Raw genomic sequence first — 15738 nt, 5'->3', positions numbered from 1 at the left:
ATAAGTTGTATGTAAAAATGCTGTGTAGTGGAAACATTTTATTACATCATGATGTGAAAACATCGATATATCGTTGCCGCAGCTATCTAAATAAAACCAGTCCAAGCTGGTCACACTGCATCGCTGACTAACATTGAGTTCGTGTAAAGAAAACGAAATATATATAAATTTACGCTGGAATTTCAGGGATCCGAGGAGTTTAGTGACCACGAAGACAGCTACGACTGGATTACCACTGACGAGCGGGCACGCCTGCTACCACAGAAGAGCGGGAAATCGGGAAACTCGGGCTTGCGGCCCAAAATACGCCAGTTGACTTCTAATCTGCTTAACTCGGAGGAGATCCGGAACGTTGCACGCGGCCTACGTCAACCCAGCTACCAAAAACTGTTCCCGTTGGAGAGGCAACCGAAGAGCACCCAGAAGTACGCAAAGACCATGTCGGCGGCACCCTCAACATCCTCCGTGGGCGATGCTGCGGCCGCCCTGTCCGGCAATCTTCAGCTGCCGCCGCTTCGCACCCTCGATGACTTCATCTTGGGCTCGGCCCGTTTCCAGCTGCCCAATCTCAAGGATTTCGAGAAGTGGGGCAACCGGGTGGTGAAGAATCTGTTGTACTATCAAACCAACTACTTTCTGCTCTTCCTCACCATTTACGTGGTGATGGTGGTCTTCAATCCGGCCAAGATCATCAGCGGTCTGCTGGTGCAGGCTCTGATCATAGCCGTGATCTGGCAGTTCTTCAGTGGCAAGTCAAAGTCCAATTTCATTGCCAGCCGATTGACGGGCGGCAATGCCAATGCTGCAGAGCAGAATGCCCAGCAAAAGTGGTACATCCTGGCTGGAGCCCTCCTTGGCGGTTACCTTTTCCTGCATCTGATCAGCGCTGTCCTGCTGACGGCCTTCACCCTGCTGCTGCCCATTTCGGTGACCTTCATTCACGCCTCCCTGCGTCTGCGCAACATTAAGAACAAGCTGGCCAACTCCATCGAGAGCTTTGGCCCTGCCACGCCCATGGGATCTCTGTTGGACGCCCTTAATGTCCGGGCCGATGGAGTATTTAATTAGGTGCTAGCACAGCCATTTGCCGTATGACGGAAATTGAGAAAATCACGTTTATATCCCTTATCCCTTGTCAATGTTGATCTTTGCAAAACAAAAAAAAACCCCCGTATTATAATCGATTTGATCTTTATTTTTGTATTGAACTATGATTTTATTACCAAAATGTACTCAGCTATAACGATTGTCAATAAAGTTTTCCCAGAAAATGCGCTTAAAAATCGGATAAAGTAAAGGGAAGAAATTGAATTTCTGAAATCAGTTTGTGAAGGCTTTGCAGGTAAATATGGATGACTAATTTATTGTCAGTAAGTAAATATTTACATATTTAGTTGCAATAAATGCATAGCACACGTCAGTAGCTCCTCCTTTTTACAAAATTTATATACAACGCCATGAAAACACTCAAATGTAATCAAAAGTAGTTTTAACTCTTTTAATAAATCGATAAAGATAATGATTAAAAATATGATTTGCTTTTGATTTCGATTCAAAGTTCCCTCGTTGATTTCTAGTGTTTATTATTTTATTTTTAGTTGTTCAGCGGATGCAGAGCTGGGGCAGCTGCGGCTGCAATTTCGGCGGCTGTGGGCGCATCATCCTTGCTGCCCGTCTGGGATAAATGTTTCACTAGGTCAACCCAATCCCAGCCACGTGCCCGGTCTCCCTTATGATCCGTTCGCTCCCATTGACGCCGCTTTTGCGCCTTGGTGAGCTGCTCCTTCTTGGGCTCCTTTTTCCCCGCCTCTGCATCGGCATCGGAAATCTTTAGCGCCACCACACCATCGTCCACGGCTTTTATGGTGGGTGCCGATTCAGGCTGTCCAGCGGTTAGTTGCTCCAGATTATCCTTGAGGCACTCGAATAAGGTGTAAGTCATGCCGCAGCCCAGCCATTGAGTGGCTTCCGTGTTCAGGGCGGCCTGGATCTCCTCCTTGACAGCGGGCAGTCTATGAAAAGAATTGAGATTAGATGGAGATCTTGACCAGGTTACACTGATTTCCGAGAAGACGTACAGATTCCTATTGTAGAATGTGTTCATATTGATCGTGGGTGCCTCGTCCGGATAGTTTTCGCCCCACTGCAGCTCCACCAGGAACGACTTGTAGTTGTCCTCTTCGCCATACTGAAATGGTTCGGATATAATTATTATTAGCTCGCCCCTCGCTTTGAATTTCGTCCATGTGGCGGCCTTACTTTATACTGAAAAGTGGTGCTGTTGATTTCCTTAAAGTTCGTATCGCCCTCGTAGATCGATTGTAACGCCTCCCGTTCGTCCGTCTGTTGCTCCAGAGGAGTGGACATTGTTAATGGTTTTAATATATATTAATTTAGCTTGGGGATTCGCTCATTTTCTGGCAAAAAATAACACAAAAATCATAAATGGTTTTGCAACAAAAACAAAAGCAACAACTTATCAGCTGGAAACCGGCTGTAGTGGGACCGTATTTTAAGCGGCAGCATTTATGCCTGTTTCCACTTGCTATCGAGGACTTACTTTACTAAAATATTTCTGTTCAGTCCATTAAATATAATATAAATAAATAATTAATTCATTTTAAGCTATTTTCTAGCAACAAAAACGATTACACTTTTAGGGAAGTCAGGTGAGAAAACAGTAAGCAAGTCCAGTGGAATCCTCCTAAATTCACCTGCTATCGTGAGAATCGATGACGATACTATCGAAGAAAGTCAGTTCCGAGAACAACATAAAAGAATGCAAACAATAACAACATAAAAACGCACAGAAAAAAAAACGGGCTAATGAATCATCATTGAGCAACAATTAACATTGATTAACACACATGATCGGCCGACGTCACGGGCAGTGAGAACAACAAGTGGCACACGCGACCGCGGAAATTATGTCAACAGATGCTGCTGATCCCGCCGCGGAATGTGCGCACCTGGTGGAATTCAAGCAATTCCTGGCCGCCATAGCAGAAAAGGCGGCTGCCGTAAGCGGTGAGGAGGTAACCGCCACCAGGAGTTGTGTAACCCGCGCCAGCAGCGACACATACAAAGTGTCCAGCGAGGAGCGTCATGCCGAATTGGTCTCGTCCATTTGGCAGCAGCTCAACTCCTGCGGCTGCCCGGAGGTCTTTCGGTTAAAGCTGCTTCACCGTTCTGCGCAACAGTTGGAGCAGGATCTCTGCTGCGCCAAGGAGTGTGAAATCAACTCCGAGGGGCCGCCACAGTACGATCTGCTCAAGCTGCAAAAGTTCGCCAGCGTTGAACTGGAGAAGTTCCTCCTGAAACTCACCGACAACGCGGCGATGGATCGCCTCAAGGACTACGCCGACGAGGGTGCCCTTTGTCTGGATCCGCGTAACTGCCTGTGCCAAGTAGGCAGGCCGCCGCTGCTGCACACATCCGCCGCTGTGAAGAACAAACCTAGGAAGATGGAGGATCGACATGTGTGCCTGGAGAGATTCGGTGAAATGTACCAGCTGCCGTGTAAGGAGTCGCGTTTCTTTGGAGTCTTTGATGGACACTCGGGCTCCCTGTCCGCCTGCTATGCCATCAGCCAGCTGCCCCAGCTGCTAGCGGATCAGCTAAAGGTGGACACGGACTGTGACTCCTGCTCGCCGGACTTCTATCGCAACGCCTTCGAGTCGGCGTTCCTGCTGGCGGACGAGCGCTTCACCCAGAAGAAGATCACTAGCGGCACGACCAGTGTGTGCGCTTTGATTGTCAAGGATCAGTTGTGCATCGCCTGGGTGGGTGATTCCAAGGCCCTGTTGGTGGGCAAGAGAACTCAGCTGCAGTTGGTGAAACCGCACAAACCGGAGAATCCCGACGAGCGAAAAAGAATTGAAAAAGCCGGCGGAACAGTGATCCATGCTCAGGGTCAGTGGCGCGTTAATGGCATCCTCAACGTGGCCCGTTCCATTGGGGACTACAGCCTGGAGGCGGTAATAGCAGAGCCGGACTTTGTGGATGTGCAACTAAACGAGGCCCACGACTTTCTGGTCCTCGGCACCGATGGCCTCTGGGATCATGTTACGGAAGCCCAAGTCATCGAAACCGTTTACGAGTCTCTGGCGGATTCCACAACGAAGCTGGACGACATTCCCAGGCTGCTAATAGAGGCGGCCAAGGAGGGAGATTCGCAGGATAACATAACGGCGGTTGTGGTGCTGCTCAAGCCGCGGGATCAGATCGGAAATGGTTAGGATTTTAAGAGCAAGCAGCGAATTTTGTTTGTTGTTACCCGCATTGGAGTGGGTTTTTCTTTATGTACAAAATCACTTGAAATTACAACGAATTTGAAGTTGAAAAGTAATCTTTAATTTAGTTTCCAACATATCAAAGGAGTAGGCTTTAAAGTGCCAAATATGTAAGAAGCTAATATGTATTAATTTTTTAGGTAATTGTTTTTAAAAGCATTTAAGTTTTGCCGTTTACAAGATATTCAGATACTTGAAATATATAAATTTATACAACGAACTAGAGTAAATAAGTAGTAAAGTAAATAAGTATTCTAAAAGATTACTTTTCAACTTTGAAATGTTTTTAAAGCACACACACAAACACACACGATGAACCCACTCTAAGTCGCACTGTTGTTTCGTTTACTAAATGATGTTTTTAAATGTAAATAGCTTAGAGATATGTCACATTCTTACGTGCCTGCTGTGGAGCTCCCAATTCCCCTGGAGTCCCCACTTGTTTGGGGGGTAGTGATGTAAGTCCGCGCTGACATAACACCTCTCGGAAATATGTCGTTTCTTGTTTGGCGGAAATATGTCTCTTGAGAACAATATAACTTCGCGGGCGGATTTATGTCGCTATGCCCTTGTTTGGTTGCTCGAATAAGCTCAATTTAACAAAATATATATTCGTTTTTGAGGTTGCTCAGCAGTTGAGAGGGATATACACAAGTTATAGGCAACTGTTGTTACAAACCGAATGATATAAATATACACAAAATCCACACGTACAACATTTATATATATATATTTTAGATTAGCAATGCAAGCGCATATATTTATACACACACATTGAAGTTGCTTCCAGCTGTACGATAATAAGCAATGCCAAGTAGGACTCTAGTTAACATACGTTTATATATTTACACCTGTAAACCGTATATATATTTAATAATGATCCCACACAGTTTAAGAAGTACCTTTTTATACAAATCTAATAACGAAAAAAACCCTTCATGCATTTTTATAAACAAAATACCATTTTTAAAGCCACGTTTTTTTTTATTGGAATAATAAAGATAATTCACACAAGTTGGAAACAGCCTTCAATCTCTAGCTGGGTGGCCCCAGATGTCGCTGCGGAGGAGGACCGTAGCCTGATGACGGCGGCGGGTACATGTGTGGTGGCATCATGGGTGGTACGGCATAGGGCATGGGGGGGTAGCCATAGTTGGGCACTGGGAAGTGCATCCCCGGCTGCGGTGGCTGCATATTAAAGTTAGCCGGCGGCTGATGATGGTAATTGTGGTAATAGTTGGAGTGCCAGCTGCCGGGATTATAGCTGGGATGATAGGTATACTGCTGGTCCATTGGCTGTTGCTGATGCCCATGATTCTGGTTCTGATCAGGTCTCTGTGCAATCTGAGGCCTCTGGTTTTGCCGGAAGCTCTCCCTTTGCCCGCGTCGTCCACGCTGCCGCGGAGGAGGCGCTGCCACTGAAGACGCCTCTGTGGCCGTGGTGGCCACCGAAGTGACCGTATCCACAGAGTCTGTGGAGTTGGTGCGATCCCGCTGGCGACGTTTTCGCTGCTCGTTTCTCGCCTCCCTTTCCTCCTCGTCATCGGAGTAGTCCACAAAACGGGCCGGTGGCTCCACATCGTGCTCCCACGAGGCATCCGACCCCTTGACCTGCATAAGTTTCGACAGTATCACGAACTGGGTATGCTCGGTCTTGGGCGCACAGTACACCACATCGCCGATTTTGATGCCTCTGTCCAATATCTGCTGGTTGCTGTTGAAACGGACACAGTAGAGCGGATCTGCCACCTGACCTAGCACATCGAACACCTCTCCAAGGACCTTGCGGCCCTTCTCCAGGAACAGAACGGTGTCCAGGTCGAACAGTTGGGAGTTGGGCAGCACAGAGACCAATACCAGTTGATCGACTATGGATTGAACCTTGCCCAGCTCAACGCACTCATCCTCCGGCACGGTGATCTCCAGCTGATGGATGGGCGGCAGCTCGTCGAGCAGCATTTCACCACGGACCTTGGGCGGTTGACGTCGTCTTGATTTATCACCGGTGGCTCCCTCCTCCTCGTCCTCGTCTTCCTCATCGCACTCCTCGGTGTTGATCCGCTTGTCTATCTTCTTACGCAGCACCGTAAGGTACTCGCCCTCCGAGTCGGAATCGGAGTCACTACTGCTGCTACTCTCCGAGCTGTCGCTTCCTGAGCAAACGGCCACCACTGGTCGACGATAGGCGGTGGAGGATGTGGCCGTGGGGTCGGTTACTGGAACTTCAACGACTTCATTGTCGCTGTCATGGGTGTGCACTTCCTCAACATCCGAATCCTCAGCGTCGGAACTGTAGGCGGCCAGAAGACTGAGACCAGTGGCAGAAGCAGCCTCTGGAGCGGGTTGCACTTGGGGAATTTGAATTTTAGAAGCTGGATTTAGCTGATTCTCTGTTGCAGTTTCTTTAGAGGGTGCTCCCGGAGCTGCAGCCATAGGGGATTCCTGTTCCTGTGCTGGAGTACCTACTCCTTCTGCTGCATCGCACTCCATCTGTTCCAACTGCTGAGACTCTTTGGGAGACTCAACAGATGTCGAGTTTGTTTCATTTTCACAAACCGAGGCGTCATTTATTTGTGCTCCCTGAACCGCAGATACTGACTCATTGGTCGATTTATCCTCCTTCGGTTTCTCCATTTCCACTGCAGTGTCTGAATCGAAACAATAAGCTCTTGATTGTTTATCAAACTAAAAGCACCGCTGGGAGCTTACCTGATTGGGGCGTTGTTTCCACCTTATCTGTTGATGGGATTGTAGGTCGGGGGTCTTCAATTAGAGCCGTGGCATTCACAGCCGGTGGCTGAGCAGTTTCCATTATCGAATCTCTATCAGGTTTAAGATTCAACGCTAAAAACAATTTGATTCGGAAGAAAAACGAAAAGTACACAACAAACACGTTGAAGCGCGCACGTGGTGTCGATAGAAACATCGATAGATCGATGTTTTGGGAAAATGAAAAACATCGATGTTTATTTCTGATCGGGGCGAATGGCAATATATCTATGGCGGGCTTAATTCAAAAATACTTGTATTTTGACTTTTAAAATGATATTTTTCAGGAGTTTCTCATACTTTGAACACCAAACGTCCTTCGTTCAACTATGATTGATGTGAAACTTTAACAAAATATTCTTAAGATATTGGGCCTTTATAAAAATGTATTACCTAACCTTCCCCATTTAAGAAGCCATTAAATCGCCTTCTTTTTATAAAATCGTGTTTATTTATTACTTGTTTTTATTTGAAATAATTTTTCCTGATGAGACGGTATGCACATAATCATTTTCATAAAGAACAAAATAATAAAATAAGGCTTAATTTTAAATTAAAAGTCTTTAAGAAGTCGTTTTCTTTTCATAAAATCGTGTTTATTAATTGGTTTCATTTAAAATCATTTTTGCTGGTGAGACGGTATGCACATAATTTATATATTGTATGTATATATTGCATTAATTGGAAAGCATTATGCCGTAAGCTTAAAATGGACGCCAAACTTATTCCATAGATATTCGAAGCAGGATAATTAACTTAATATTGCACGCCAAAAACTTTGTACATAAGAATTTGTATTAAGTATGCAGCAGTTCGTTGTGAGATTATTCCTTGATTACACTCTAAAAAGTACACATGGGCTCTCGAAATATCAAAATATCGATGCTTACATCATACAATAAGTCCTTACAAAATAGATTCTTTTGTGTTCAGATTCCCTTTTAGTCCTAGAGTAGCAGCTAGTAATTGAAATAATGTCATCGCTTGATAAATTCATGGGCAAAAAGCAGGGCTAAAATGTATCCTATTACAAACATTACTTTGTGCTAAGGCAGAGTTAGTTGGAAGATGTTTCACGAAGCTAAATCTAGGTAAATATCAATAGCACTTAGTCAATAGATCAATGTTTTCATGTGAGATATGTGTTGGAATGATAATGAAGTCCTGCGAATGAAATCAAGCAAGCAACTCAGGTCAAAGTCAAGCCTTCCTGCACCTACACCTTCCAGTCCAAACGGAACTCATCCACCAGCAACAAATGGTGATGGATCATCCAGCCTGTAAGATTTTCAAGGCATTAATACTACTGCACATCCGTGGGGATGCCAATAATTATTACCCTCCTGTTGGGCCAGCGTGAGGAACTCCTGCCACTTGGTCTGTATGTCCCAGTACTTCTCCTTAATCTGATTGCGATCCTGCAGATAGGACACCGCAAAGAAGTACGCCTTGAGCACATCCTGGGGACGCGTATCGAAGTGCAGATAGACGCCCAAACACTTTTTCGTCTCCGCTATGATGAAGTGCTCGTGGGGATCAAAGGAGGACACAATGTTGTCAATGACGCTGCTGCTCTTGTACTCATCAATTAGATTCTTTACGCTCAACCCCAGCTTGACGTTCAAGGACACAGACACGGTCTGGCCGATTGTGACTCGTTCCATGGCATTAACCTGGAAATATTGGAATTTGTTTAAGGATCTTTAGATATTCAAGGGACACTCACCTGCTGTGGACTTAGCATTCTCGAGGACCGGAAGAACTCCTCCAAGGCAATCAAATATCGCGACTCGTTGAATGTTCGCAGGCAAACCGCCCTTACCGCCTTGAGATTGGCATACAAATGCAGGCTGACCACCACGTAGAAGATGGTATACAACACCGTCTGGCTCTTGATCAGCGAGAGGAGGTAGAGGCCCACAAACGAGGCCACCAGGTTGACGCACGTCTCCTGCGAACTATCCTTAGAGGCCACATCAGCTAGATTTCCACGCAGGGCATGGTGTTGCGTTAGCGCTGCTCTCGTTGCTCCTCCTGCCACGCCCACAATCGCCTTTAGCAGAGTGGAGCCGCACAGGATTTGGGTGCTTAGATGCGGATACTTGGGAAGCACATAGATCTCAATGCCCATGGCCAGATCGTTGAGGAAATCCGCTCGCAGCCGCCACTTCTTCGAGTCCACGTCCAGCTGGGAGCCCTGCCACCAGGCGAAGAAGATGCGGCCCACATGGCCGCTGCCCTCCTTCAGGATCCAGGTGACTGTGGCGGAGTAAGCATTGATATTCTCGCTGCCCACGCCGATGCCTTTGAGGATGGCATGAGTGCACAGCGTCCCACAGATGGTGCTGCAGAAGGCCTGGGCAGTGTCCCAGACCTGATATGCCGCATAATCCTCGCTGACACTGTCCGGATAGCCCTTGGGCAGAAATATCTTTTGCAGCAGGCGGAAGAGCAGGAACTTCTCCTGGATGACTAGCTTATCGCCGCGCAGCGGTACCCTCACAATGTTGCTCTGATCTGAATGGGGAATATTAAAAAGTTTAATTTAATTCAAGCTTATTTTTTACTTGATTCTATTATTACTAATTAAAATAACAATTAACTTGGAACTCCTAGTCGCACAAAGTTTGGTCGAAATTATGTAGAAGCACCCTCAAGCTGTCATAGAAACAACGCTTTGTTGATTTACAAGATTCCCAAGAAACAACTAATTACAACTGACGGATTTAAAGATTATTATCCTTATTTCCCCCATATATCCTTGCGATTTACAAAACCTGATTTGATCGATTTGCTTACCTGCTGGCGTCACATACAGGATTTCCTCGCCCTTCGTGCCGTACTGTTCCCGAAAATGGATTTTCATCTTGGGCGCCTTCTCGGTGAGCTGGCAGAAATTAGGTTTTATTGCTTTTCCGGGGCTCGCTGGCTAGCAGCTATGTTGTTTTCCCTCCAAACTTGTCTGGGGGGAGAAAGCTCCACGCTCCACACTCCACCACCACCACCGCCGACAATGCCAATAACACCACCCACCTGGCACCCCACAGTTATTTATGTCCGACGACTGTCTGTCTCAGGCGATATGTGAAAAGCCGTGAAAATCCATCGAAATATCAGCGTCACAACAAAAACTTGAAGCGATTGGAAAACGCGGCGGTGTCAAGCGAACTCTAGGACATTTTACAAGCAAGCTGAGGGCTACGATAATTAAAAACTTGCAAACAAATTCTGGTTCAAAATAAATATACCCCAAAGAAATTTCCACTCCCTCTCTTTGTTATCAGTCAGCTGTGCATGTCCGCGTTTCGTAGTGAATGATGTTCCTCATTACCACGGTCACACTGAAGACGTAAAGGAAAAATACGTTAAAATTTGAAAAAAAAAAATTCCAAATGGGATTCTTTCTTCCTTATTTCATTAATCTAATTAATATTGACAAAGTAAATAACAAGGGTTAGTTCGATTTTGATTAGATTTTCGTAATGTTGTAAGCAGAATAAAAGTAACATTTGTGACACCCCATTAGTGTATAATTGAATAGATTGCTATACAATATAAGCCAATTTTGTCACTTTTACAGTTCTACAGATCGTTATTGGCAATAGTTTCTCTTCCCGAACATGGACTCAAATTCAAATAATTTACTGAGTCCGTCTCACTGTGAATGGTGCTACATTTGTGGTATTTCTGGTACAGCAGCAAACGGCCCTACCAATTGTCAAAGTTTATAAAAACGAACGGCCCGAAGGGTTCGGGCAGCAATTACAGCTCAAAAATCAAAGCAAAAACAAAGCGAAAAACATAAACATTTGTCAGTGACAGCAAACTACCTAAAAAAGCAAAAAAAATCCCTAGTGAAACAAGTTTGTAGGGGCAATAATAAGTGTCTAAATTTAACGTGTGACTCTCTGAAACTGAGTAAACTTTTGGCAGCCAAACTAGAAGAATCCACACAAAGCAGCAGCAGCAACAACAACTAGAGAGAATTCAGGCAATGTCATTGGAGGATCTCAAATCCCAGCTGCGCCGTTATCCAAAGCTTGTGGGCGGAGTGGGCGTGGGCCTGCTGACCGCGTAAGTAAATCCCAATCACGCCATAAAAACAAACCACAACAAATACCGTTATTCAAGCAGCTGCTACAGGTCGCACACACACAGCGAAAAAATAGAACCACCCATTAAAAGTTTGAAAAACATTACAAGAAAAACCCTGCCCTAATTATTTTGGGGGCTCGTCCCCCAACACGTTTCAAATGGCGCCACATGGCCTCTGAATAAATCGTACGATCTCTGAATATATATGTATATTTTTTTTTAGAATATACTATAACATGCAAAACATTAGCAACAAAAACAACAACAACAACAGATCTTGTTTTCCGCATTCTTTATACTAAACAGGCGTTGGCACCTGTGACGTCGTTTGTTTACAACAAATTACGCGATGATTAATCAAGCTATAGGCACAAATACTTATTTGGAAATGAGGCCACAAACTTAAAGATCTTTTTGTTTGTTTTTACCTGAAATAAAAGTTGATAACGACTGAGATTAACCAAGGAAATTCTGGAGAATTCGTTTTAGTTATAGATTATTATTAAATTAGGCGAAATCGTATGATTTTTTTTAATTAATTCCAAGGAAAATATGATTAATGAATTTTGCTTCCATTGATAAATATATAATAGTAATTTTAATTCCTAATGATTAATAAATAAAAAAAAGCTTAAAGAAGTTAGATTTAAATAAAAAAAAAATACATATGTAGGTCACATTTAAATTAAAATGGATTACAATTTTACTAATTAATTTTGATTTTATTTTTTGAATTGGATTCACTATTTTATTCAGTCAAAATATTTTGCTTTTTCATTTCGTTAGAGTATTAAATGAGTCACCTATAGCTGGCTCTTTTATTTTCTCTGCAAAACACGATCAAAACAAAACGTACGATTTTGTAAAAGTGAGATAGCAAGCTTTAGTGGCCGCGGAGTTGTTGTTTTTGCTTCCTTACTCTCTCGCTTCTTCTCGTTCGGCGTGTGCGTTAACAGCTGTTCAAGGCCCCAAAACGCATACACTTGCAAAAACGATGAGGTGTTGTTGGTGTGTTTGCCAAAACTATCATGGCGCCATATTAGTGCGCAGTTTAAATTTCGTTTTCGCGAACCCCCCGCGAATTTATAGTTCTCTCCTTATCGCCTGATGGGGATTCTCTTGCGCGTGTTGGGTTCTTTGGGGCTTTGTTTTTGTATTCGGAGGTGACGTGCCCACTTTTTTCAAAACAAACAACAACAAGTTTATCTCACGTTTATCTCAATAACAAATAGTTGGCAGCGATAATTGTTGTTGTTATTTAAGGTCAATAAAAAAGAAAAAAACTAGAACAACTTGGCTAAAAAAATACAAAACGGAAGTTCGTAAAAAAAGTGGGATTTTAACACTTAAAAGCTTGATAAGAAATAATCTTTAAGATTTTTAAAGATTTAAATTTTGTTTTAAAGACAATAAAATAAATAAAATATACATAAAACTTAAGCAAAAGTAAATTAAAGACTAAAATCTCTGAATTATATTTAAATTTAATGAAGTGATATATATAAATAAACATTTTTTGTACAGAACCAAAGCAAAATTACAAACAAAAATCTAAAAATAATTGTTTATTTCACTTTTATCCCAAAAACAAATTGTTGGCAACGGTAATTGTTTTGGTTCAAGAAAGATTATTAAACAACAACAACATCAACAACAACAACAACAACAAGTGTTATGTTAATAATAATATCGAGTACCTAAAAGCTTTGGTAACTCAACAAATATAAAAAAAATATAATATTAAAATAAAGGATACAAGTTTGCTTATATTATAATCTAATGGAAAACCTTCCCTTAACTTCCAAATTTCAGGGCTGGTTTCCTGCTGTACGAGTCGCCGCAGGTGCGCAGCATCCTCTCTCGCTATGTGGACACCAAGTCACCGGAGCCGGATAAGCGGCGCTCCGAGTACATCTACATCAAGTACCACATCTATCGCGAGTCCATGCGCAAGCTGATGCAGAAGCAGGAGGATGAGAAGAAATGGATCAATGTGATTATCAATCCAATTGGCAAGTGGTGGAAGGCGGCCAAGCATTCGGTGGCCTGGCGTCTTCTTAATATCGCCCAAAATGGCACCCAACCCGAGCGACTGAAGGCGGTGCAGCAGCTCGTCTGCATGGATCACCTCAAGGACTGGGATTTCCGGCATTTGGCACAAATTTGCGATGCCCGCACGGCTGTCTCTCTGGCCAGATGTGGCGCAGACACACGGTGGTTTATGCCCGTCCACCGACACGGTTGCATCAAGCATCCCAAGATGCTACTATCGGAGCTGCATGTGATGCTCAACCGGCTGCGACCCATGTCCTGTGTGGATCACTTCTTCAGCAAATACTTTCCCGAACAGGATCCAATTGTAAGAATTAAATTCTTTAACTAAAACTTTCTTTAAGCCCGAAAATTATTCTTGATTACAGGAGAACATCCACGAATACATGACCCAGGAGCAGACCATTGTTCTGTCCACGGCTGACACGGATTTACTCAAGGAAATCATCTCGTTCCTGCATCACATTAGCAAGGATCCCCAGGTCTCGGCGAATATAATTAAAGACGGCGGCCTCGTGCATCTCATGGAGCTGCGAAAGATATTCAGCGACGACAACGAGACCTTGTCTACACTCTGCAAAGTTCTGGCCAACATATCTGTGGTACCCAATGCCGTGGAGCACTTCTTTGCCACCGGCTGGATTGGAGTCCTGGCCGATTGGCAGCAGTGTCCGGATCTTCGCCTGCAAGTGATCTCGGCGAAAACCATGGCCAATCTGGATCACGATGATCCCAATCAGTGCACATATCCGCCGAATGTCTATCCACTGCATCCGCGTGTTCGCACCCGCAGGAAGCCCAAGGCGGACATTGTTTTTGTCCATGGACTTCTGGGTGGTGTGTTCATCACGTGGCGGCAGCGCGACAAGAAGCAGCCCACAGAGCTGGGTCTCTACGGCAAGAATGCCTTCTACACCAGCGAAGCGGATGATGTGTTCCTGGTGGGTGAGCAGAAGCGCCTGAATGGCGGCAAGCAGCGCAAGCAACCGGTTCCCCCACAAGCCGACGCCCAGACGGAAGCCATAAAAGGTAAACGAGAAGATGCCCTAGGTGTTTATTATCCTTCTAACCCTCGTTCTTTGTCCTTGCTGCAGATCCCGTCTTGAAGGCCAGCAAGAAAGTGGAGGAACGGCGTCTGAACATTAGCGATGATGCCACCAAAGAGTTTGTTGAGACGCTCAGAAACGCCGCCGAATTGGAATCCGATTGGGAGGTGGTCCATCCCGATGTGCCTCTCAATGCGAACGAGAACTGTGCTGGGGACTTCAGTGTGTCGGGCAACGAGTGGCACAACCAGGACACCAGCGATGAGTACACCAACTGCTGGCCCATGGAGTGGCTGCCGGATGACTATCCCGATTCCAGAATTATTGGAATCGATTATACGTCAGCGGTCACCGAGTGGTCGGCGAATTTCACGAAATACTGCCCGTGTGAGAAGGGTCAGGGTCACATCGATGTAAGGGCCACCACACTGCTGGAGAGGATCGTTGCCTCGGATGTGGGCAACGGCAGACCAATTGTCTGGATTGGACATTCCATGGGCGGCCTGCTCACCAAGCTGATGCTGCTCAAATCGGTGGACTCACAGGAGCCCAAGGTCCAACAGTTGGCTAAGAATACCAAGGGCATTGTGTTCCTGGGCACACCGCACAGGGGCTCACCCATTGCCAAGTGGAAGCAGCACATGCAGATGATACTCTCGCCCTCCATCGAGGTCAAGGAGATGGAGGAGAACTCGCCAAAACTGCTCGAGATGCACCGTCGCTTCATGGGCTGCCTGCACACTTTCCTGCGCGATGTCAAGGTCGTCAGCGTGGCCGAAGGAACGCCCACAATGCTTACCACATTCAAGTTTCCGCTGCGCATTGTCACGGAGGAATCCGCACGGATAGATTTCGGTGACTTCTATCTGATGAAGGATGACCACCTGAGCCTCTCCAAGCCAATCTACAGGCAATCATTCCTGTACCAGCGACTCCTGCATGTGATCCACGAGGCCGTCAGGGAGAGATCGGATCCAAGGAATCAGGATGCCCAGTCGCAGTCCGTTTCGAGTCAGGAAGTGGTATTCACCAACATTGTGGCCGCTCTGCTGAAGGGAGCCAAGGGCCTGTTCGAATCGCTGCCCATTGTCGCCCTCAGATTTAGCACTTAGGGAATGGGGCTCTCTTGAAGAGAAATCCCAAATACGCGCCTGTACCTTAATAGTATCCCAGCTTAGTCTCTAAGGACGTATGTTAAGTATTTAATCTCCACATCACACACAACCATGTCCAAATCCAAATGTATATTCTACGCTCGCAACCCATGTAGCTTCTTACGAACGAAATATCCTAATTTATTTACAAAAGTCAATGACAAAAAATGATTTAATAAAAACGTCCATATTTTCACTAAGGCATGACTTTTACGAGAGGTCCTACTGATACGGACGAGAATTTTGGGGGAGAGTTCCGTGAGAATGTTACTGAAATATTAATAAGATAAGTAACGCCATACCAAGTTTTTCAGTCTAACTATGGAATGT

General features: G+C 44.9%; 6 protein-coding genes across 7 annotated transcripts; 3 read left to right on the top strand and 3 right to left on the bottom strand.

Annotated features, from left to right (window-relative positions):
* Nucleotides 1–104: 104 nt before the first annotated feature.
* Nucleotides 105–1311, top strand: Jwa (PRA1 family protein Jwa). Its single transcript, XM_017178450.3, has one exon. The coding sequence runs from the start codon at nucleotides 439–441 to the stop codon at nucleotides 1066–1068; it is 630 nt and encodes a 209-aa protein (XP_017033939.2). The 5' UTR covers nucleotides 105–438; the 3' UTR covers nucleotides 1069–1311.
* Nucleotides 1312–1474: 163 nt separating this feature from the next.
* Nucleotides 1475–2473, bottom strand: LOC108082871 (RWD domain-containing protein 4). The gene is made up of 3 exons (XM_017178449.3): nucleotides 2260–2473; nucleotides 2079–2188; nucleotides 1475–2012 (listed from the first exon to the last, which is right to left on the bottom strand). Exons 1-3 carry the CDS (start codon nucleotides 2365–2367, stop codon nucleotides 1595–1597), a joined length of 636 nt encoding a protein of 211 aa, XP_017033938.1. The 5' UTR covers nucleotides 2368–2473; the 3' UTR covers nucleotides 1475–1594.
* A 274-nt stretch (nucleotides 2474–2747) lies between these two features.
* Nucleotides 2748–5306, top strand: LOC108082814 (protein phosphatase 1E). Its single transcript, XM_070288532.1, has one exon. The coding sequence runs from the start codon at nucleotides 2928–2930 to the stop codon at nucleotides 4236–4238; it is 1311 nt and encodes a 436-aa protein (XP_070144633.1). The 5' UTR covers nucleotides 2748–2927; the 3' UTR covers nucleotides 4239–5306.
* On the bottom strand, nucleotides 5256–7289 carry LOC108082812 (H/ACA ribonucleoprotein complex non-core subunit NAF1). The gene is made up of 2 exons (XM_017178371.3): nucleotides 7002–7289; nucleotides 5256–6940 (listed from the first exon to the last, which is right to left on the bottom strand). The coding sequence occupies exons 1-2, from the start codon at nucleotides 7216–7218 to the stop codon at nucleotides 5328–5330; spliced, it is 1830 nt and encodes a 609-aa protein (XP_017033860.1). The 5' UTR covers nucleotides 7219–7289; the 3' UTR covers nucleotides 5256–5327.
* Nucleotides 7290–7649: 360 nt separating this feature from the next.
* On the bottom strand, nucleotides 7650–10395 carry LOC108082875 (RUS family member 1). The gene is made up of 5 exons (XM_070286548.1): nucleotides 10310–10395; nucleotides 9861–10252; nucleotides 8788–9578; nucleotides 8401–8734; nucleotides 7650–8339 (listed from the first exon to the last, which is right to left on the bottom strand). The coding sequence occupies exons 2-5, from the start codon at nucleotides 9925–9927 to the stop codon at nucleotides 8278–8280; spliced, it is 1254 nt and encodes a 417-aa protein (XP_070142649.1). The 5' UTR covers nucleotides 9928–10252; nucleotides 10310–10395; the 3' UTR covers nucleotides 7650–8277.
* Nucleotides 10396–10789: 394 nt separating this feature from the next.
* LOC108082810 (protein SERAC1) lies at nucleotides 10790–15608 on the top strand. 2 transcript variants are annotated; one of them, XM_017178369.3, is made up of 4 exons: nucleotides 10790–11135; nucleotides 12969–13515; nucleotides 13577–14237; nucleotides 14303–15608. In XM_017178369.3, exons 1-4 carry the CDS (start codon nucleotides 11056–11058, stop codon nucleotides 15364–15366), a joined length of 2352 nt encoding a protein of 783 aa, XP_017033858.1. In that variant the 5' UTR covers nucleotides 10790–11055; the 3' UTR covers nucleotides 15367–15608. The 2 variants fall into 2 exon arrangements, with proteins under 2 accessions (XP_017033858.1, XP_070142346.1); XM_070286245.1 differs by lacking the exon at nucleotides 10790–11135 and adding an exon at nucleotides 12249–12319.
* The last annotated feature ends 130 nt before the right edge of the window (nucleotides 15609–15738 follow it).

This window comes from Drosophila kikkawai, chromosome 2L (assembly GCF_030179895.1).
Source record: "Drosophila kikkawai strain 14028-0561.14 chromosome 2L, DkikHiC1v2, whole genome shotgun sequence".
Lineage (NCBI taxonomy): Eukaryota > Metazoa > Arthropoda > Insecta > Diptera > Drosophilidae > Drosophila > Drosophila kikkawai.
The sequence above is the reverse complement of the archived record's forward strand: the minus strand, read 5'-3'. Positions and strand labels throughout refer to the sequence as shown.